At 38.7% G+C, this 22070-nt stretch overlaps 1 protein-coding gene across 4 annotated transcripts in view; it reads right to left on the bottom strand.

Moving 5' to 3' along the window:
- Positions 1–9454: 9454 nt before the first annotated feature.
- PRRX1 (paired related homeobox 1) overlaps positions 9455–22070 on the bottom strand; it is an 80284-nt gene continuing 67668 nt past the window's right edge. For 2 of the 4 annotated variants that reach the window (XM_081824586.1, XM_031031289.2), the window contains one exon: positions 9455–11524. In XM_081824586.1, the coding sequence (XP_081680712.1) occupies positions 11428–11524 (97 nt within the window). In that variant the 3' untranslated portion in view covers positions 9455–11427. Of the gene's footprint in view, positions 11525–15506; positions 18836–22070 lie in introns of those variants that run through there. The other 2 variants (XM_006736378.3, XM_031031288.2) reach the window with 2 other exon arrangements.

The following is a 22070-nucleotide window of genomic DNA, read 5'->3' as shown; positions in this document are numbered from 1 at the left end:
CTTTCCTGACCCTACTTTATACTTGGAGAAGACTCTTTACTATGGGCAGAAAACCTGGAACTAGCCACAGAGCTTTTTCTACCAATTTCCAATCATCTTTCCACCCATTTTTGCTCTTCCCAGCTTTATACATGTGCATGTAAAATTTTAGCAAAGATAATTGGAGACAATTGCCTGAATTTACACCCTTTATTTATCTAAAGTTCTTTTAAAAGTACAAAGTGAAAGTCCTAATTTTACTTGATCTTATCTACATTCCAGTAAAGTATTAGTATATCTGTTTTTCCAAGTGGCTTGCCCTGGACGGCCTGGAGGGCAAGTCTCTGCAGGAAGGCTTATATCCAGCTTTTTCAGTTCCCAAATTCATAACATTTTCACCATTCTTTGCTAGGGCATTGAACACCAGAGCCCCAGGATTCCATTCTAGAATGAGATTTCTTCCTAAATTTATCCAAGGCTAGTGGTCTAAATTCCCAACAGGTATTAATCTTAGGGATTTGGGAACAAGAAATCAGAATTCCTGGGAATTCTGATAGTCATCAGTTATTCTTAAAATACTTCCAACATTCTTTACACTCTTTACTCGTCGTGGATATCTAAAAAGTGTTTAACAAATATATTTATTATTGATATTAATTTACCAATGTTTATTGTTAACAAATAAGAGATATTAAGTTTGGTAGTACCAGAAAGAACTATAGTCTATAACAAACAGTCAAAGAGTAGGAAACACCAGAAAACATTATTGGGTACTGTTTAAATAGTGTAACATTTAGCTCTTCTAACAAGGACAATAGCAGTACATAGAATCATATGTCAGCATTATCAATTAAAGGACTTATTTCACCATTTCACCCCCAAGCTTGTTATTTCTGGAAACACTATTCATAGAATTTGTATAAAATATTCCACGTGATTAAACTTACTGATATTTGTTTTACTTACAGGAATGAGTCTCTACTAGCAGCACATGGGGCCATAAGCACACTGATAAGGTGGTAGCAGCCACAAGGAAGGCTGCTCAGACTGATCTCTCCTGTGTGCCACCATCCTGGTACTGAGGATGCTGCCCTTACACTTCCCCTCCACAGGTCCCCATTTCCTGAGATTCCTTTGACTCAGCAACTTCTCTGCGTTGCTTATTAAGTTTAATTCTCTTGGGAGATAATACTTTTCTTTCCATTTTCCCGACTTCTCAGCCAATTTTCCTTGGGATGCATTTAGAAAAGACTATAAAGGTAAACAATACACTGGAAGAAATTTCCATGTGGAACACTACCTGTGACAGGCAGGGATCTAGGATCACAAGCATCTGGGTGGAGCACTTAGTCAAATTATTTGTGTTCCAAGAAAGAGAAGGGCAATAATTAAGTAAGGTTTTTAAAAGCACTTCCTGTTTTTAAATAATGAACCCTTTAAGCCTCATATTAGATAATGAGGGTTCTACATGGACTTAAAATCCACTGTCTTCCCAAGAAGAGCTATTATTTAGAAGTTAATTGCTAGTTGCTTGTTCAGTCTTTCTGTGGCCGTCAGATTATTGCTGAGTGGGGCCTCATAAACAAGGAGCTTCCTAGCCTGTCCTCTCCAGACCAAATGGACATGTGTTTCCCATTTCAACATTTCATTGCCCCAACTGAAAACAAATCAGCTGTGTCTTTGGGATCTGAAGGGGAGAAGGTTGGGATTTATTCCTGGACAAGCCTGAGGAAAACATTACCCTAATGGGTGAAATATGTTTGTACTAAAGACTTCTTAGAAGTGTTGAACTGATCTTTCCCAACTTGATCTCCTTTTCCTTGAAAAGAGAGAAAATGCAAGAAAGTCCATCAGTATTATCCTGGAGCTTTGTCCTTAAAGGAGGCATAATGGATAAAACTTGCCTTAGTTTAGATAAGACTGAGAAGTAGTCACTGTCTTTAGAGATTATTCACACACCTTTGACAATGAGTTCTAGAAGTCCTATTCTCTCTTGGCTATGCACAGCAATAGAAACCCACTTCCTGTTTTCTAAAGCCAAATTCCTCCTTCGGTTCAGTCTTTCCCAAGAAGGCTCTCCTTGATTTCTCAATACTCAATGTGGTCAGCAAGAAAACTGGTTGTGGAAAAAATATTTGACTTTCTGTGTAGAAAATAATGGTCTTCTTAAGACTGCAAGCCCACTGTGGAGGAATTTTGGCTTATTTTATGTTTTGTACCCTGATGGAGCACAGGAAATCGGAAAATAAATTATTTTCCTTGGAAAACCTGGAGCATGTTTGGTTTAGCAATTGGACAATTTTTAGAGTTCAAACTCGCCAGCACAATGTGGAGCCACTCTCAAAACGGTGTGTCAGGGTCTGAAGCATAATTAGGGAAATTCATCAACACTAATGGCTTTATCCTGAAATCTGTGTGATAGGACTGCCCAGCCAGCAAAATATGTTGGTTTCTTTTTCTTTTCTGAGTTTCATTTTGCCATAAAAGGCTTGGAAACTCAAAGAAACTTGAGAGCTGGCATGTCCTCCTGGTGTACCCAAAGAACAGCTAGCTACCAGAAGCCGGCACCTTGCTTATTTTGGGGCCATGCCACTCAAGCAGTGAAAATACAACAGAGTAGTGTAAAAACTGTATTTAAAAATTATCCTCATGTAGCTATCTGACTCAAACAGAATGAAATATAGAAATCACTTACAACAATAAACATCACTCAGATTGGTGAGCCTCCATCTGGAGATAGTATAAGAGAACACTTCTTGTTTGGGGCTTGCTCCTGGAACCAACCTGTCTCTCTCTCTCTTTTTTTTTTTAAGATTTTATTTATTTGACAGAGAGACACAGCGAGAGAGGGAACACAAGCAGGGGGAGCGGGAGAGGGAGAAGCAGGCTCCCCGAGGAGCAGGGAGCCCAATGCGGGGCTCGATCCCGGGACCCCGGGACCATGACCTGAGCTGAAGGCAGACGCTTAACGACTGAGCCACCCAGGTGCCCAACCTGACTGTCTCTTAGCAGAGAAAATTTTAGCAAAATCAGTAGGGATCAGTCGGTGATTTTACCTAAAGTGTCTCCTGGCTTTCATATTCCATTGTATGACGTCTTTTATCTTTTTGAATTCTAATTTTTTTGAGTAAGATAGTAGATTTTCCTTATAATTATCAGTCTGTGATACAAAATGAGACCTTATTTGAAAGGATGATTCATATTCATGCGAAATATAAGCTTATTATCTCATACTGAAAATCATATTCAGTTTGTATTTGGTACCAACATTACTGCCTTCCAATAAGAGATTGTGCTTAAGTTTCAGGAAATTTCAATATGAACAAAAGATATATTATTCATCAAGAGAAGTTTTTATTTATTTATTTATTATTATATTATTATTATATAATAAATAATAAAGATTGTTATAATTGTTATCATTGCTTATTTGCAGATACTAATTCTTTAGGTCTTGAGGGCAATTCTCAACATAAAATATTCTCTGACATAATAGTGGGAAGTTTGTTTTGGGTATGGATGTTCAATCAATTAATCAACACACACCAAAAGTTTGTTCATTACTTTGTAGCTCAGGCCATTGATCAACAACTGTTCCTAGGTCCCACTTCCTACAACTCAAACCCTTCATCACGGTTATTCAAGGAGCTTCTGTTTCTGCTACTACATACTTTACTGGTGTCTCCAACTTTTGCTTAGAGTTCTACAATCATACTATTTTTAAATCAACTTTATTGAAGCATGGTTTACATACAAGAAAATATACATATTTTATGTGTGTGATTTGATGAGCTTCAACAAATGTGTGCAGTCATGTAGCTATCATCCCAGTTAAGATAGAGAGAACAATTCCATCACCTCAGGAAAGATCCCCTCATAACCTTTGCAGTCAATCCTCCCAATGCCATCCCCAGGCAACCTACTGAACTTATACTCCTACAGATTGGATTTGTCTTTTCTAGAATTTCATGTAATGGAAGCAGATGTATATACTCTTTTATCTATATCTTCTTACACTCAACATGATTTTAAGAGTCATCCATGTTGTTGCATGAATCAATAGTCTGTCCTTCTCCCTGCCGAGTAGTGTTTGATTGTATGCATATACCACACACGTATTTATTCATTCACCTGTTGTGGGCATTTAAGTTGTTTCCATTTGGGGCTATTATGAATCAAATGGCCATAAACACTTGCATATAGGTTTTTACATACACAAATGTTTCCTTTTCTCTTGGATAAATATCTAAGAGTGGAATTTCTTGGTCACACAGTCCTGTATTTTCAACTTGATAAGAAACTAACACACTGTTCTACAAAATAATTATATCATTTTTCATGTCCACCAACAATGTATAAGATTTCCAGTTGCTCCACATCCTCACCAATAGTTGGTATTGACAATCTCTTTAATTTTAGCCATTCTGGGGGTTGTGTAGTGAAAACTAGACTGGTGAAAGATGTTCCTTTATATAGATTTTGTTCTATTGGAATTAGGAGCCCACTGACCTATTATCTAAAATATATATAAAATGGACCATTTAGAAATTAATTCTGTGATTCAAGTGCATTAGCTATTCTTTCAAGGTTTGGGTCATTTGAGTTTTTGAAAAGCATAAAATTTTTTACCTTTGTACAAGTAACTGACTAAAACATTAAGCTGGGGTGCCTGGGTGGCTCAGTCTGTTAAGCATCTGCCTTCGGCTCAGGTCATGATCCCAGGGTCCTGGGATTGAGCCACATGTCAGGCTCTCTGCTCAGTGGAGAGCCTACTTCTCCCTCTCTCTTTGCCTACTCCTCCACCTGCTTGTGCTCTCGCTCTCTCTTTGTCAAATAAATAAAACCTTAAAAAATACATTAAGCAAAAGTGGATCTACTACCAAGTTCTGAGGTAAGCTAATAAATATAATCTTTAGATATGGTTATTCAGCCAGTCAAAAATCATATCCAACTGTACTATATCATTATCTATATCAGATTTCTCTGTTTCGTTGTTGTTATTGAGAAATGAGAAACTTAAAAATCCTTTTGGACATCTTCAACTTTGTAACTATCAGTCTGAGGATAAAGCAATCAATTAGAAGAGTACAGAAGCCCTGCCATAATAAGTTTCTCAATTTTTAAAAGGTCTTCAAAAAGGAAAGTGAACAAATACTTAGAATATCCTAATCTACCAGTTCACTAATCCTACGAATTTAAAGGAGCATAATCAACACATCCTATCCTCTTGTGGCCATATTCACTTTATTCTTTTTCTCAAAAAGCTTTGCTGGAGTGGTGGGGGGGGTGGGAGGGATGGGGTGGCTGGGTGATAGACACTGTGGAGGGTATGTGCTATGGTGAGCGCTGTGAATTGTGTAAGACTGTTGAATCACAGACCTGTACCTCTGAAATAATACATTATATGTTAAAAAAAAAAAAAAGAAGAAGAGGAAGAAGATAGCAGGGAGGGAAAAATGAAGGGGGGGAAATCAGAGGAAGAGACGAACCATGAGAGACTATGGACTCGGAGAAACAAACTGAGGGTTCCAGAGGGGAGGGAGGTGGGGGGATGGGTTAGCCTGGTGATGGGTATTAAAGAGGGCACATACTACATGGAGCACTGGGTGTTATGCGCAAACAATGAATCATGGAACACTACCTCAAAAACTAATGATGTAATGTATGGTGATTAACGTAACATTAAAAAAAAAAGCATCATTCAGTAGTTTTCTGGGAAGCAAAGTAGAGCAAAACAATAAATTTTAGCAGGGAGTTTGGATTGGCTGAAAGACCAAACACAGACATTGCTTCAGTAAATCAAGCTGGATTCACTTTTTGAAAAGGATACTTTTTGAAAGGAACCTTCAGGAAGTTAGTGTTGTCAGGCTACGTAGCACATTTTCCAGGACAGATAGAAAGGCAAATTTCCACACCTTAAGATCCTGTACAATTATGGATGAGAACATCTTAGTAAATGAGGGTCACATCAGCCTTCATGAAGCCCAGCTGCTCTGCTCCCTTAATCTATATAGGCCAGAGCAGGCTTGAGCATAGGTTAGTCTGAATATATGCCTGAGATCATCAAACTTATTATTATATTATACAATAGGCTATATTATTACTAGGTAGAGTTCCACATAGTACATTCAGACATCTCCCTCAGCCTCCATAGGTCAACATGAGTTTAGCCCATGAACTCATACAGCAAAATAAAGACAAAGGTCATTTGCTCTGATGTCTTCAAGAGCCAGATCAACAAGATCTTAGAGTGCCTGTAGGGTATTATCCCCTATACACATATAGGTATAATATCTGTTATTTCCCTTCCTTAAAACTTTGAAATATCTTCCTGAACCTACACTTCTGGAATACCTTCTGCTGTCTTTGACTTTCATACATGGTCCATGATGTTTCCCCATCATATTTCTTTGGTTAATGATACTGTTTAATCAATTTAATCAATTTCTGATAAAAAGGTGGTCTATATAATGAGTTCTTTGATATTTAAAAATTACTTTATATTATCAATATCCATAAAGATCAAGCTTGTTAGCTGTCTTGTTCAACTCTACTATGAGTTTTCTGGTTTTTAATCTTTATCATTTACTGAGAGAAGTATGTTAAAATTTCCAATTGTGATTGTGGATTTTTAAATTTCTTTTTGTAGTTCTGTCATTTTATATTCTATAAATTTTAAAGCTATGTCATTAAATGTTTTTAAATGTTATTTAAAATTGCTATGACTTCGGGCGCCTGGGTGGCTCAGATGGTTAAGCGTCTGCCTTTGGCTCAGGTCATGATCCCAGGGTCCTGGGATCGAGTCCCGCATCGGGCTCTCTGCTCCTTGGGAGCCTGCTTCTCCCTCTGCCTCTCTCTCTCTCTCTCTGTCTCTCATGAATAAATAAATAGAATCTTTAAAAAAAAATTGCTATGGCTTCATGTTGAGTTGTTCGTTTCATCATTATGTAATGATCCTCCTTATCCCTAATGGCGCTTTTTGCCCTAGCATCTGTTATTTCTTCTTAATATGGAAAAACCAAGTTTCTTTGGTTTAATATTCATCGGATTTATATTCTCTTTGAAATATCCTTGTGTTTTATGCATCTCCTGTCAACAGCACATATTTGTAGGATATTCAATCCAATCCGACCACTAGCAATTTATTTGGTGTTGGGGTGAGATGGGGAAAGAGGCACATTCTCTCCCTGTGAGGGCAGGTCCTGAGTTAGGTACCCAGTGATAGAGACAGCAGGTCATATGGGAACCAGCCCAGACTTCAGTATTTTGATGCTTGGAGAGGGACATTCCACAATCACTCTTAGGCCTCCATGGTGACTGCTTTTTCCCTCACTGACCCCAAAACAGTAAATTCTAAAAAGACTGAAACTCACTTGGAGCCAGGAAGGGTGAGGTTGGGAATCAGGAGAAATAGAGAGTGCCATCCAGGCTGAGGGAAGTTCTCTAGCAGACTGGCATCAAACACCTCATCCCTGATGAGAAGGGGCATTGCACAGTCAAAAAACAGTAGGGAGAAGGAACTGAAGTAAAACACAAGGCTTTGTCTTTGCTCAAAAATTAGCTCTGTGCCCTACTGCTTTGGGTCTGGGCTCTTTGTGTAACCAAAGAAAAAAAGAGGAATTCATTGAAATCCCTGTCATTGTTCTGTGTCACCCATCGGAGTGGGGGAAAGGGCTTCTAAACTTTTGAGTGCCATTTTTGTATTCAAGGCAAAAAAACTAAAAACCAAAAAACAAAAACAAAAACAAAAACCACACAAAAAAAGACCCCTCAATTTTTAAAAAGTTTTTATTTAAATTTCAGTTAATTAACATACAATATAATATTAATTTCATGTGTACAATAAGTGATTCAACACTTCCTTATATCACCCTGTGCTCATCACAACAAATGCACCCCTTAATCCCTACCATCTATCTAACCCATCCCCCCACTCACCTCCCTTCTGGTAACCATCAGTATGTTCGCTATAATTAAGAGTTTGTCTCTTAGTTTGCCTCTCTCTCTCCTTTTTCCCCCTTTGTGCATTTGTTTTGTTTCTTAAATTCCAGTATTAGTGAAATCATACAGTATTTGTCTTTCTCTGACAGACTTATTTCACTTAGCATAATATTCTCTAGCTCTATTCATGTCATTGTAAATGACAAGATTTCATTCTTTTTCTGGCTAATATTCCATTATATATATATATATATATATATATATATAATATAGGTGTATGTATATTCCATTATGTATATACAATGGAATATTATATATATGATTATAATATATAAAAATATTATATATATTATATATTTAAAGGAACATAATCAGCACATCCTATCCTCTATATACACCATGTCTTTTTCATCCATTCAATTGATGGACACCTGAGCTGTTTCCATAATTTGGTTGTTGTAGATAATGTTGCTATAAACCTCAGGTATCCCTTTGAGTAATATTATTTGAGTAAATACCTAGTGGTACAATTGCTGGATTGTGGGGTGGTTCTATTTTTAACTTACACAATCTCCATACTGTTTTTCAGAGTGGCTGCACCAGTTTGCTTTCCCATCAACAATGCAAGAGGGTTCCCCTTTCTCCACATCCCCACCAACACCTGTTGTTCTTTGTGTTGTTGATTTTAGCCATTCTGACAGGTGTGAGATGATCAGTGATGTTGAATATCTTTTCATGTATCTGTTGGCCATCTGTATGTCTTTGGAGAAATGTCTATTCATGTCTTCCCTCCATTTTTTAATTGGGTTATTTGTTTCTTGAGTGTTGAGTTGTGTAAGTTCTTTTTATATTTTGAATACTAACCCTTTATCAGATATGTCATTTGAAAACATCTTCTCCCATTCCCTAGGGTACCTTTTAGTTTTATTGATTGTTTCCTTTGTTGTGCAGAAGCTTTTTATTTTGATATAGTCTCAATAGTTTATTTTTTATTTTCTTTCTCTTGCCTCAGGAGACATATCTAGAAAGAAGTTGCTACAGCCAATGCCAAAGAAGTTACTGCCTGTAAAGACACCTCAATTTTTTTTTAAGATTTTATTTATTTGACAGAGAGAGAGCACACAAACAGGGGGAGCAGCAGGCAGAGGGAGAGGGAGAAGCAGTCTCCCTACTGAGCAGGGAGCCCAATGTGGGGCCCAATCTCAGGATCCTGGGATCATGACCTGAGCCAAAGGCAGACGCTTAACCAACTGAGCCACCCAGGCACCCCAAGACATCTCAATCTTAAGAGTATCTAGGCAAAGGGAAAAACATCTTGTGTAAACTTCTGGGAAGAGCAGGGCAGTCACAAACATTCTATACTACATGTTCCCTCTTTTCCTTTCTGCATTTTTCCTCCTCCTTCTCTTGCTGCCACACTTCCCTCATCTTTGAATTCCTTCTGCTTTGGGCCTCCTGACATACATCCCAGGACTCTTCACTGTATCTGAGTTGTCCCTTGATAGTATAGAATGACAAGGAAATCCACAACATGTTTCAAGTAGGATGTTAATGCTTTATGTTTGTTGTCTTATTTAATCCCCCCACCAATCTATGAGATAGGTTATCATTTTACAAAAGAAGAAAAAATACACATAGGGCATAAGCAACTTCCCAAGATTACACTGCAAATAAGTAACTAAGCAGGGACTGGAAACAAGGTCCATGCTCGTCTCATTACATCATGTTATCCCCTTAAATTCCCCTCTGTAGAGTTCTTGTCAGTTTGCTATTCTGCAACAGGACTCTCATACCTCACACACATATTTCTCTTTTTCCCCCATTCCATGTCTCAAAACTATGTCCTATTCTTTCAAGATCATGCAGAAATTATTTAAAAAAATAGCTAATAATAACTTCAAGGTATGGGTCACCTCATACAGCCCAGATCATAGGAGACTCCTGGAAACCCATACTCTGGAGATACAAAATTAGGTACAATAGTAAACTGAGGGAGATATTTTTGGTAGAAATCTTTCAGAGACATTGACGATTCTATGTCTAGAAGCTTGATTGGGTGAGTTAAGTTATATGCAGGATTTTTTTAGTCTTCTAAAAAATGTATTATAACAGCTTTCCTCTCCACTTGGCTAGAGCAAAATCTAGGATTACACATGCACACCCACCTCAATCTCCCATCTCCCCTGTGGAGGTGGTAAGATATACATACACATTCTTTTCTTCCCACATTTAACAAATTTTGAAATATAATATGCACAGAAAAGTAGAGAGATCAATATCATGAACATGCTGTACTTACCACACAGCTTTTGTCAAACTTTAATACTTGTCATATTTGTTTCTCATATTTTTTTTAAGAAATAGATATTTCAGATGTGTTTGAAGCACCCAGGGTGCCCTTTCCAATCCTATCCCCTACCTCCTTACTCAGAAGTTGCTTTTTCTGAAATTATTATTCTGAAATTGTTTTTCATTCCTATGCATCTTTTTATATTTTTACCACATACATTCATGTTTACAAACAATATATATTTTAGAGTGCATTTTTAAGCTTCATATAAATAACGTCATACAGCCTTCTGTAACTTATTTTTTCCCCTAAAATTATGTTTCTGAAAGATATCCAAGTGGATATGTGTAGCCATGGTTCTTTCATTCATTTTTTTATTTCTGAATAGTATTCCATTATATGAATATATCACAGTTTATTTATTCTCCCATTGATGGACATTTCATTTGTTTCCAATATTTTATTACAAATCATTCTGTAATGAAAATTTTTGTTCATGTCTTCATGTGCACATGTGTGATTTTCTCTAGCTGTCCAGTTTTGCTAACCTTAATTTACCTCTTCTTAACTGAGTGACACTAAGCAAATAAATATATGACTCTAAGAAATAGTTTTCAGATGCCTTCAATTTGTAGATGACCTGGCTATCTCCTTTTCAGGAATGCTACTTTTTTATAACTAGAATCACATTTTGAGAGATATTTTCCAGGAAGTTCAGAGTGTTAGGCATTAATTTACTGAAGTGTTATTTAGTGTATTAATTTACTATTATGTTTAATTACCTTAGTAGGGGTAATCCAAAAGGCACAAGGTCCATTATATGGATAACCATATAATGTCCAGTGTGGGAGAATTAGAATATGTGGTCATTGAGAGTTATAAGTCTATGAGATACAATAAGCATCTTGAAATGCAGGTAGTATAGAAGAAAGGAAGAAAAGGAAGAAGGAAGGAAGGAAGGAAGGATGTGAAGGAAGGAAGGAAGGAAAGAAAGAAGGAAGGAGGGAAGAAAGAAAGGCTGGAGGGAGGTGGGAGGGAGGGAGGGAACAACAAGGGAAAGAGAGAAGAAAGAGGGAGGTGTATTAGGTTGGGCTAGGTTGCAGTAATAAATAGACCTAGTTGTATAATGGCTAAACATAATAGAACTTTATTTTTCAGTCATATAACACTCCAAGATGGTTCCTGGTCAGCAAGGGTTGTAGCTTTGCTTCCTGTAGTCACTTTTCAAGGTCCAAGGTTGACTGCTGCTTTACCATTTTTAAAATATGGCCCCCAAAATTGAAATATGCTGGAGACTGAGTGCTGCAGTAGTGCCTAGAATTAGAGATTGGGACAAGAGAAATTTTGTTGGTGCCCAAGTGGTGCCCGATATAGGCAGGCACCCTGCTCTGGATGCTCAGTACCCCTCCACCCGCAGGACACAGTGCCTAGGTCATGGCTGTCCACAAAACAAATCAGAACAATAGAGTCTTCCCCCAGGATTTTTGTAACAAGAGCTTGTTTCTCTGATCTTTTTCCCAAAGTGAAATGGATGGAGGTAGTAGGCATTTTCCCTGCTACATGGAGAAAACTTACCTGCAGAGATGAGAGGCAGACAGAGAATTCTGGTGATGTCAAGTCTCAGTTCTAGTGCCTGAGGTTTTCAGAGCTACCGTAGTTCCTTATAGCTCCTCCTTTCATTCTTTGACCTACCACCCATCCACCTAACAAATCCCCTAATTAAACCATCTCAGCCTAATTTGCGTTGGGTTTCTGCCACTTGAAACTGAAATGTATCTGACAATATAGAAATTGATAGGTAAAAGTGGAGCATTGTTTATTATAGGCCTTGAAATCTAAAACCAGATGACCTAAGGTACTTGGTAGAACAGGGAGGACTTCTACCCAATGCCAGACCTTCAAGACTCCCAAGGGTCAGACAATAGCAAACTCTGCAAAACGTAAGATTTCCCTATTTTCAAGCACAGTCAGAAGGTGTGAGACACAGTGTAAAGTATAGGGGCTTAGAAGGAGCTAGAGAAATAACTGGAAGTCTTTCTCAGCCCTTTCCCAAACCTCTCTGTTGTCCCTTCTCCCCACAAGCCTGATGCAAAGTGTCAAGATCCCATCCACTGTAAAGCACCATATACTGAGATGCTGCTGAGGAGAGGGCGCAGGTTAACTCTTCAAAACTCTTCTGTCAGCCTGTCCCAAGCAAGAAGACTAAATGAAGCCTTTAAACTGAGGCTTAGGGGTGAGCAGAGCTCTGAGTCCTGTTACTGAGAGAAAAAAAGATGGGGCCAGGATGGATCCACATTCAAGAATTACATCTCAAGAAGATTTCTGATATTGATTTCTGTTTAATGGAATCTCCAGAAAGTGAACCAAAAGGTAACCAAGCCAGATCTTAAAAGAGGTGTGTGGCGCTCATCCACTGGGCATTGTCCAGGGAAGAGTACAAATGAAAGTCCACATGTTTACATCCATACATTTCTGTTATCAATCAAACTAACAAACTATTCAACAAATTATGTCCTACACTCTTATTGTAATGAATATACTTTCATAATGACCTGGAAATTCAGGTGGACCTGTAGAATTCTCAAACTCTTTGAAGTTCCTTTCCAGAATATGGCAGTGTAGGGATGGTCAGACCCTAGAACCCCAACCTGTGACCTGCCCACTTCCATTTTCACATCAGCCCATCCTGTGCCAAAAGTAGACCTCCCCATACAAAGGTGGCAACTGCATTGTGTACATCCAAGATCCATCTATACACCCTGACCCCCACAAACAGTGGTCCCAGGAAGAGAGGCCCATGTGGGCCCTGAAAGTGGGCTCCAGATTATTGGGACAGGGAATTCTAAATCCCAAGTGCTTGACGAATGTTTTACAATGAGGAGTGCAGGTTCCAGGTGAGCACATCGAGTTGGCCCTGCAAACTTGTTGCCCAGAGGAGGGACACAGTCAGAAGAGTGCTGGTGGGCTCCAGGGCAGGGTGTATGGACCTTGTCTGGTCTAACGGTATGGGCCTTATTCCAGCATCTGGGATCCCAGGAGTTGCTCTGGCTCCAGCAATACTTCTTTGGGTTCAGTGGGCAACCTTAGTGGGTTTTAAATAAAATCCCTTGTGATTTGAACCAGTTGGTAGGTCTCTGCCACTTGTAGCTAAAAGAATCCTTATTAAACTTTCAATGCCGAAGTGTCTCAAGCAAGTGCTCTATAAGCCAATGCTTCCATTTCCATTTTTTTTTATAGCACTCATTCTTACCATGACTTGTCAAAATGTGCCTTCTTCCTCGAGCACTGTAGTAAACTGTACTCAAGAAAATCATGCGTCCAATGGCCTTTCCTACATCCCCGATTAAGCTGATCTGCTCTCAGTATTTGAGTATACTAAACATTCCCTTCTCTTTGAAGACTCCTCTTTTCTTAACTCTGGGATAACAAACAACCTGATCCTCCTATTTCTCAAACAGTTCCTTGTAAATTGCCTTCTGTAGCTCTCACCTCTAAGTGTAGATGTTCTACAAAGTCTAATCTTCCTCCCTGGGCTGAAAACTACAGTTGACCCTCTGAACAACATGGGGTGAGGGGCACTGTCCCCAACGCAGTCAAAAATCCATGTAAAACTTTCAATTCCCCCAAAACTTAACTACTAATACCTACTCTTGACCAGAAGCCAGAAGTCAACCTGCATAGTTCAAAAATTTGTTGTTCAAGGGTCCACTACACTTCTGATGGAAGCACAAGATGCTCTCTCCTCTCGAAGAACTCATTCATTTTTGTACCTCAAGGTACCACCTCCTTAAAGATGAATCCCAAAGTTCTTTTTTTTTTTTTTAAGATTTTGTTTATTTATTTGACACAGAGAGAGAGACAGCGAGAGAGGGAACACAAGCAAGGGGAGTGTGAGAGGGAGAAGCAGGCTTCCTGCTGAGCAAGGAGCCTGATGCGGGGCTCTATCCCAGGACCCTGGCAGATGCTTAACGACTGAGCCACCCCGGCGCCCTGAATCCCAAAGTTCTATCTCCATTTTTTACTTTGGTTTCAAGCCAAGCTTTCAGATCTTAACTTACATTTGTTTTCAAATTCAGTTAACACACCTAAAACTGCTTTTACTGTCTTTTGTCACTGAGTCTCCCCTGTTTCTGTTGATTTTTGTCAGTTTTGTCTGTGATTCATTTTCCTAGTTCCCAGGTTTCAAACCAGTGTTATCTTAGACTCTATTCTCTTTTTCCTGCCATAAAGTCTTGTTAATTCTTTCCTTGCAAGATGTTTCTTATTCAACCTTTGCTTTTTGTCCCCTTTCTAACTGCTCTTCTGCTTCTAGTTTCAGTTCTCCTCTGGCTTATCTTCATTCTTTTACCATAATAATCCTGCTAAAGTAGTATTTTTTGCATGACCTCTTTTTTTTTTCCCTGCTTAATAACTTTCAATGGATTTCTATGGCCTGAGCAAAATTCCAAACTCTTTTGTCCTGACACACCATACTCTGCAAGATGAAGGCTCAATCTCCAGTGTTTTCTTCCACGAGGCTTCAAAATAAACCCTCCATTCCATCTGGGCCCGTATTGCCATGGTCCCTGAACATAAATTCCTCCTTCCTGTGTCCCCACCTTCATCCCTTTTCCACTCTCTGACTTGAAGGCAGCACCCCCTCTCCTCCCAGTCCCAGCTGATTAAACAGTCCCAGTTCTTCCGCAAAACCCTCTCCCACTTCAGCTCAGTGTTTCCTTCTTCCTCTTCTGGACTCCTGTCCACTCAATTTGTTTGACACATTCATTTATTGTCTTGAACTGTTGCATACATTGTTTCATCATAGAGTTCCCTTTTAAATCAGATCTTAATCTGTATGAAAACAGAACCCATGTCTCCCAATTTGGTTTTCTATGCCCGTCGCCCCACCACCATTACCACACACCCAGCGCTAAACACAATAGGTACTTAAATTTTACTCTATTTCTTTATTCTAAAATAAAAGCCTGTGCTTTATATTTTGTCTGTTTTGTCATATAAAGCTGATGTTGTGGATTCTAAAGAAGTGGGTAAAAAATAACTTAAGTTCTCATAAAAGTTTCACTTTACCCATTTTACCAATAAATGCTCCCTCTCCCTCACACCATTGTCTTTGCTTTTGAGGAATAGATTATTTTCATCTTTAGGCAATACTATCACACTCCAATAAAAGTTCTATTCACAAATCCCTCTTACCTTCACTCTTTCCTACATGTACCCTTAGGTCCTAGCAGATCTATTTTTGAAGTTCAAAGAGAAAAGAATCAGCAGACTCAAATGCATATAACAAAAGACTGCATAGTAGTATCCTTCTTTTTATTGAAAAGGAATCATTTCTATTCTAGCGCAAACAATGTATATTTTACATCATAAAGCAAGATATAATTTACATATTACATTTCTTATGAGATCTTTATACCCTACGTGTCATTCCCTTTTTTATTCAATCACCTCTTCTGGTTTGACTTAACCTGCCAAGTATCCTACAAATCAGCATCTTGTTTGGGGAGGGACTGGGGACACAGACAGATAGTTTGCATGTATTCATCTGCATCTGGGTATAATGATGGTGAGGAACAGGGGGTATGCCTTGGAACTTTGTTGGCCTGAGGTCCTCTGTTGAGACCTGGCTTGGAAGCCAAAAGGCTACTCCTCTAAATCATATATCAAACTTCTACTTTAAAAAAAAAATCAATAATAAATGAACAATACTGAGTGCTTGTCTCATGTGTATACTTTTTGATCAGGTGCTTAGATAATAAATGTTTGTGGTGTTGATTCACTAGCAATGAAAATTTCTATGGCTGACCAGCGCTGGCTACTCTCTTGCTTCCCAGGCATTGGTGGTAAAACTGCCCAGTTTCACATAGTGTTTGGGTTTGGGGTTCAGGCTTTTCTGTTCACCCCTGAAAACGGATGTCAGGGTGCAAGCTTCAAATGACTGTTTCACATGACCTTCTATTCCTTTCTTCCCTCTTCAAAAATTCCCCTTTCCTAGCAGCATCTCGTCATGTATGATTTCTGTTCCTTGCACTATAACCCAAACTCACTTTTAGCTATTCTCCCCAAAGTCTAAACTCAAAAGTTGGCCAATTTCTTGGATCGCACTCATTTCACAAAGAACGTTTTCATCTGTTAGACTACACTGTTCCTTTGAATCTTGATAGCCCACAGCAGCTAGTGGGACAAAAGAATTAGTCAAGGGACTCCTTAGGAAGCAAGTAATATGTGGTGTTCAGCCAGCCTACATGAAACATCAGTAAGAAATATTTTAATAGTATGCTAAAAGAAGAGGGAATCAGTGGATGAAAGCAAAATGCATAAGGTGGGCTTTCTTCTTGTTATTAAAAGAAGTACAGATTCAACATTTAAAATACATTTTCAGACTGGTGGCTGTTTGGCTGAAAAAATACCACCATTAGTTCAACTTGATAGGCCAAGGGGGTAACAAATGTGCTGAAAGTGCATCTTAAACTCAATAGTCCATGCCTGTCACTCAGAGTTGGCATATTTGGCCAAAACCAATCTAAAGCTTTTTAATTACTGATAACTAAAGTTATTAGAACCAACCTGGTCAGGATAAAAATATGTCAAAAATATGTCTGTTCTGTGTATCTTAAATTATTCTTTGGTCAAGTGATGTGATTTTTGAGAGGTCTGTAAGTATAAACCTATTTCTCATTTCCAAATACAAGGCTGTAAGTATTTACAGCAAGGTAGCATTTCCTTGCTAGAAAACAAGGCTTCCAGGTACCATATCCTTCCATTAACATTGTCTACTTTTATAGTCCCTTTCCTCCCATGGCTACAAAGTGCTGCACAGAGAATACAGGAAAGAATGAAGGAGCAAATGAATAGAGCCTCACAACACCCCTGTGAGGTAGGTAAGTATTGTTAAACCCCTTTTACAAAAAGGTAAACTGAGGCACAGCATGGTGGTGTGGTTTGGTCTAGTCCACCTGACAAGTTATAAAAGCACAGCTGGAGACAAAAAGAAAGAAACAAAGATAGGTCAGTCCCAGCTCACAGCCCTAGGCACTAAACTTTATTTCAAAATATTAGTAAAAGACTAGCCCACAGTTGCCTTTTAAATTTTTGAAATTTAGACAAGACTTTAAGGATTCCATTTAAACACATGTCTTTCAGATTCCTGTTGAGTGGAGAAGGGGCAGATGACGACATGGCTTTCACTCCTCTAAATGTAATTCCCATGATGTATTGGGATATATTCCCATTCCACCAGAGTTCAGCCTCCAAACTCAAGAACATTTTATAGCCTCAAATAGGTTCTAATTTATTTAAAGCCCAAATGTGAAAATGAGACCTGTTCTTAAACAAATGCCCTATCAATCGCTCTGTGGCCTTAATGAGAATTTTATGTTGAGAAAGAAAGGAAACAAGATCCTTAAAAACATCTTATCACTGGAGAGATTAAGGACAGTGGTGATGGTGTAAAATTGTTTTTTTGTAGTGTTTGAGAAACTGCAAACTCAAGCTTGCAAGAATATTTTATATATATATATAAAATATATAAATATATACAGTATATATATAAGTGTGCATCTGACTATCCTTAAGGCACTAAAGAGATATAGGCCATGCCTTTCACAACTCAGTCTTCGTTTTCCTAAAGAAATGTCTCTTCCTCTCTCGAGTGTCAAGCTCGTGACAGCAAATCATTCAAAAACAACAAATATCTTTAACTTAAGATGGCTGATTGCTTGGATGGGGGTGAGGGGTGGTGGTGATGGTGATATTATCATCTACAGCTTAGAGCTTAAATCTACAGCTTATATGGAGAGCTTAGATCTACAGCTTAGAGCTTAGAATTAGCCAGACACAGCCAATCACATTGGATCAGACAAACCAGTGACCAGATGTTGTACATAATTGCTTTCTTAACAGTAGCTGATGGAAAAACCTTACCATGACTGACAGACACGGAGACAATGAGACAGGAAATCATATCTGGCACAGATTCTTCAGAAAGACTTTGGCTTTTCAGAAGTTCCTAGAGTTTCTATACAGAGAACTGGGAAGAAGGATAGGGCAAGGCACTGAGGTTCAAACAGGTCACTGAGGAGACGCTAGACAATGATTCTGACTATATATATGGTTTCTTTGGCTGCTGTAGTTTTTTTTTTTTTTTTGTAAACCCATACGATCATGGGAGTGGGTGGGCTGAACCTAACTGAAGAAGCTTGGAGTATATTAAAGCAAAGCGCATGAGTAGAAGGAAAAACAAAATTAACACACGCAGAAACAAGTGGTGGTGGTATCTCAGAGGGAGGAGAAACATTGGTTAACTAATTTTCATTTTGCTCCTCTCCTGCTTTTCTCTGCCATGGTCCCAATATTTTAGTTCAGGTTTTTTGTTTGTTTGTTTGTTTTTATTTATTTTTTTCCAGCAGATGAAGAAATGACAGAGCAGGATAGGTGTCTTATGGTTTTTGATTTCTTCTTAGGCCTGTTTAATTATATTTTTTTCCTCAGTTGACTGTTGGCACCTGGTTCCTCTGTAAACTATATTCCTTGGCCTTCAGTCTCAGGTTGGCAATGCTGTTGGCCATGTTGATGCCCTGTGCAGGGCTATTGTTGGCACATGTGGCAGAGTAAGTAGCCATGGCGCTGTAGGGACAAAGGAGAGAGCGGGGAGAATAACAGACATTAGTTTCACGAAGCTGCAAGTCTGTGCCCCAGATGGATGCACCTCTCAGCACGGGGCAGGCGGGGCCAGGTGGGCTGGATGGATGACCTCTGAGGTCCCTTTCAGCCCCAGGTTTCCACTGGTCTAAGGCACTTGGAAAAGGATGGCAGTGTTCAGAAGGGCAGGGGAAAGGCAGGAGAGAGTGGAATAGGGCAGGGAGAGGTATTTGCCATGTTGGACATGGTGTGTGATAATTTATCTCTGGGGTGAGAGGAGAAAGCTGCTTATGTTGAATAGAAGGATATTTCATCGGCCGACCAACTGAAACAGTATTTAATCCCTCTCTCTGCCTCCATCACCAGCCTGTGGGAGCAGCGAGCAAGAGAAGCAGGCATTTGAAAAGGAAAGGGCATTTTGCCCTCTTCACTTTAAGTAGCTGACTTTAAGTCTAACACATTTTAGGTCATCAGTGGATACCATGCTAAATAGCGTACTTGAGAACCAGGTGAGCAACCCATTCTTGATTCAATGGTTGGTAGCACTAAGTATGGCCAAATCCGGAGCTTCCTATCCCGACTGGCCTTGATTTTATAGCTTCTTCTCAAAAGGACTTGCGTAGCGCAGGATGCCTTTTGGGTCAGTTATTTGGGAAATGTTTAAATCCCCTAGATAAACAAGCAAAGGCTCCAGCCAGTTTCAGGATTCCTGACCTCAGAGGTAACTGTTTCTCTTTGTCCTTATTCCTGAGAAAAACCTGAAGTTGATTCTCGTTGTCAGAGAGGGTAATTAAGACCTAGAAATGCCCTGGACAGAAATGTGCATTTGGTGGTTTTCTGTTAATCGAATCCATGAATTTCTTTTAAGGGAAAAAGTAGTGGTCTCTTAGACTTGGAGGCAAGTTATTCATTACTATCTACTAAACAGTTAAAAGGGAACTCATTTTAATTAAATGAAAATGTTTCTAGTTGTTTCTAAGATTAGCAAAATCCCTTTCAACTGAGGCCTGAAATGAGATAGACTTAAAAATAGAATGACACACGCTCCGCTATTGCCCTGCATTCCAGTGCAATTTTACCGGCCACACAGGAGTTTGTGGTTCTGGGGATCAAGTGACAGACCAGAAAGACAAAAAACTAAAGCTACTCTACAAATAGAGAGACTGTGTCATGAATCCTTATTTGGGAGACCATATAGTCGAGACTTATAGTCAAGACTCACAATAGCCTATTTCAGCTCACTTACTAGCAATTAACCCAGGAAAATTAGGTTAATGAAATATAATTAGTCCCAGATCACTAGGTCTCTCCAGAAATACACATCCTTAATTTAAAATCCTTATAGCACTGGTGTGTGTGTGTATGTGTGTGTGTGTGTGTGTGTGTGTGTGTGTGTTAAGGCAGAGGGAGGAAGACTCAGTAGGGTTCCAAAAGAATCCTACATTCTTCCATTTCATTTTTGCCTGGTTCACTCTTACCCATTTCCGAGTAGATGCTCTTAACCATCTACACAAAGTTAGGTTCTCCTGGAGCACGCTGTAATTTCCCTTTTCGCACTTATTTCAATTCTTCAACTATAAGCTCATAGATCAGATACCACATCTGACCTCGTTCACCACTATATCCCCAGGTAGAGCTAACATCATATCTGGCACATATCTGACACTCAAGAAAGCTTTTAATGAATAGATAACTGAGAAATATCTAGTATGATTAAATGAATTCCTGCTCAATGTCAATGATCTCTGTCATCCTGCTGTGAGTAATGATTTTTTAAAAATATTTTACCAGGGACACCTGGGTGGCTCATCAGTTAAATGTCTGCCTTCGGCTCAGGTCATGATCTCAGAGTCCTGACTCAGGTCATGATCCTGGGATCCTGGGATCGAGCCCCATGTTGGGTTCCCTGCTCAGCAGGGAGTCTGCTTCTCCCTCTCCCTCTGCCCCTCCCCCCACTTGAGCTCTCACTCTCTCTCATCACTCTTTCTCTCAAATAAATAAATAAAATCTCTAAAAAATGTTTACCAATGTGTTTTTATCTTTAGGAATTAGTCCTTCCTATTAATTTTGCTCTCTTAATAGAATGAGCAAAATCGAAGGGACAAGACAAAAGCAGGGGCTGATGACTACATATTCTTGATCCATCAAAAATATCTTTTAATAGTAAAAAATGAACAAATATTAGTACAAGTTAGACTTATACAACAGACTATCACTTTTACCACTGTCTACCAAAAGGGCAGAAAGAATCCCCAGTTAAGATAGGTTTCAATTAGGAGTGACATAAATGATCAGAACAACCCAGGGACAAGTTTTTTGTTTGTTTGTTTTGTTTTTGGTTATATACGAAAAATTTTGATTTATTTTCAAAACCCATATACATATCCTCATTTAATTTCTATATGAATTACTTGCTTCCATTCAAGACACTACCAGAAATATATGCAAACCCGTAAATCCTACACTTAAGAAATTGCTAGGATATACTGAAACCTAAGGTTTCAGTGAAATCAAAGATGTAAGTAGTTAAGAAAAGAGACAGCTGGGTTTGGGAAATGTTCCTAAGTTATAGATCATGAAATGAATCAAATCAGCCTTTCTCAACCAGGTTTCTGTGACAGAATTAAATCCTGAAGATGGTACATAGTACCATTTAAAGTGCATAAGAGAGAAGCTGAAATGGTGAGTTATCTGTATTATTTGTTAAACACTGAGAATAAAATTGGATGGCTTCTGGAAACAGAAGGCTAAAACTATGAGAGAGCATAAAGAAAAAATTCTCTGATGGTAAATTGTAGATTGTCATGGAGTATTGCTCTTTCAGGTACTTGATCTAATTTTCTAAGGGATCCATTTTCCAGCCTTTGAGGCCCTAGGCAAGCAAAGTCTTAGTTAATAGAGATTCTCTCCTTTTTTGATGATCAAAGGTGTAGTCCGTTTTCCATAGTAGACAAAGGGGACTTGAACCTTGTGGGATTATTTTTGTTTACTGAAGACGTTATCACTGTTTTCTAGAAATGTCTACTATAGCTGTGACTTCAATATTATCTATTTTATCTATTTTACAGCCACTCATGCTATAGTTGCTTCACAGTTTACAAACTTCATCTGATATTTTAATCTTAAGACTTCATATGGTAGCACATCTCTTGGAAAGACTGAGATTCTCTAGAGAGAATGCAGGCCAGAAAATAATCCGTTTTCCATCTTCAAAACCAAA

This window comes from Leptonychotes weddellii, chromosome 6 (assembly GCF_054177405.1).
Source record: "Leptonychotes weddellii isolate Sample4059 chromosome 6, ASM5417740v2, whole genome shotgun sequence".
Lineage (NCBI taxonomy): Eukaryota > Metazoa > Chordata > Mammalia > Carnivora > Phocidae > Leptonychotes > Leptonychotes weddellii.
Note: the sequence above shows the minus strand (reverse complement) of the source record. Positions and strands in the feature narration are given on the sequence as shown.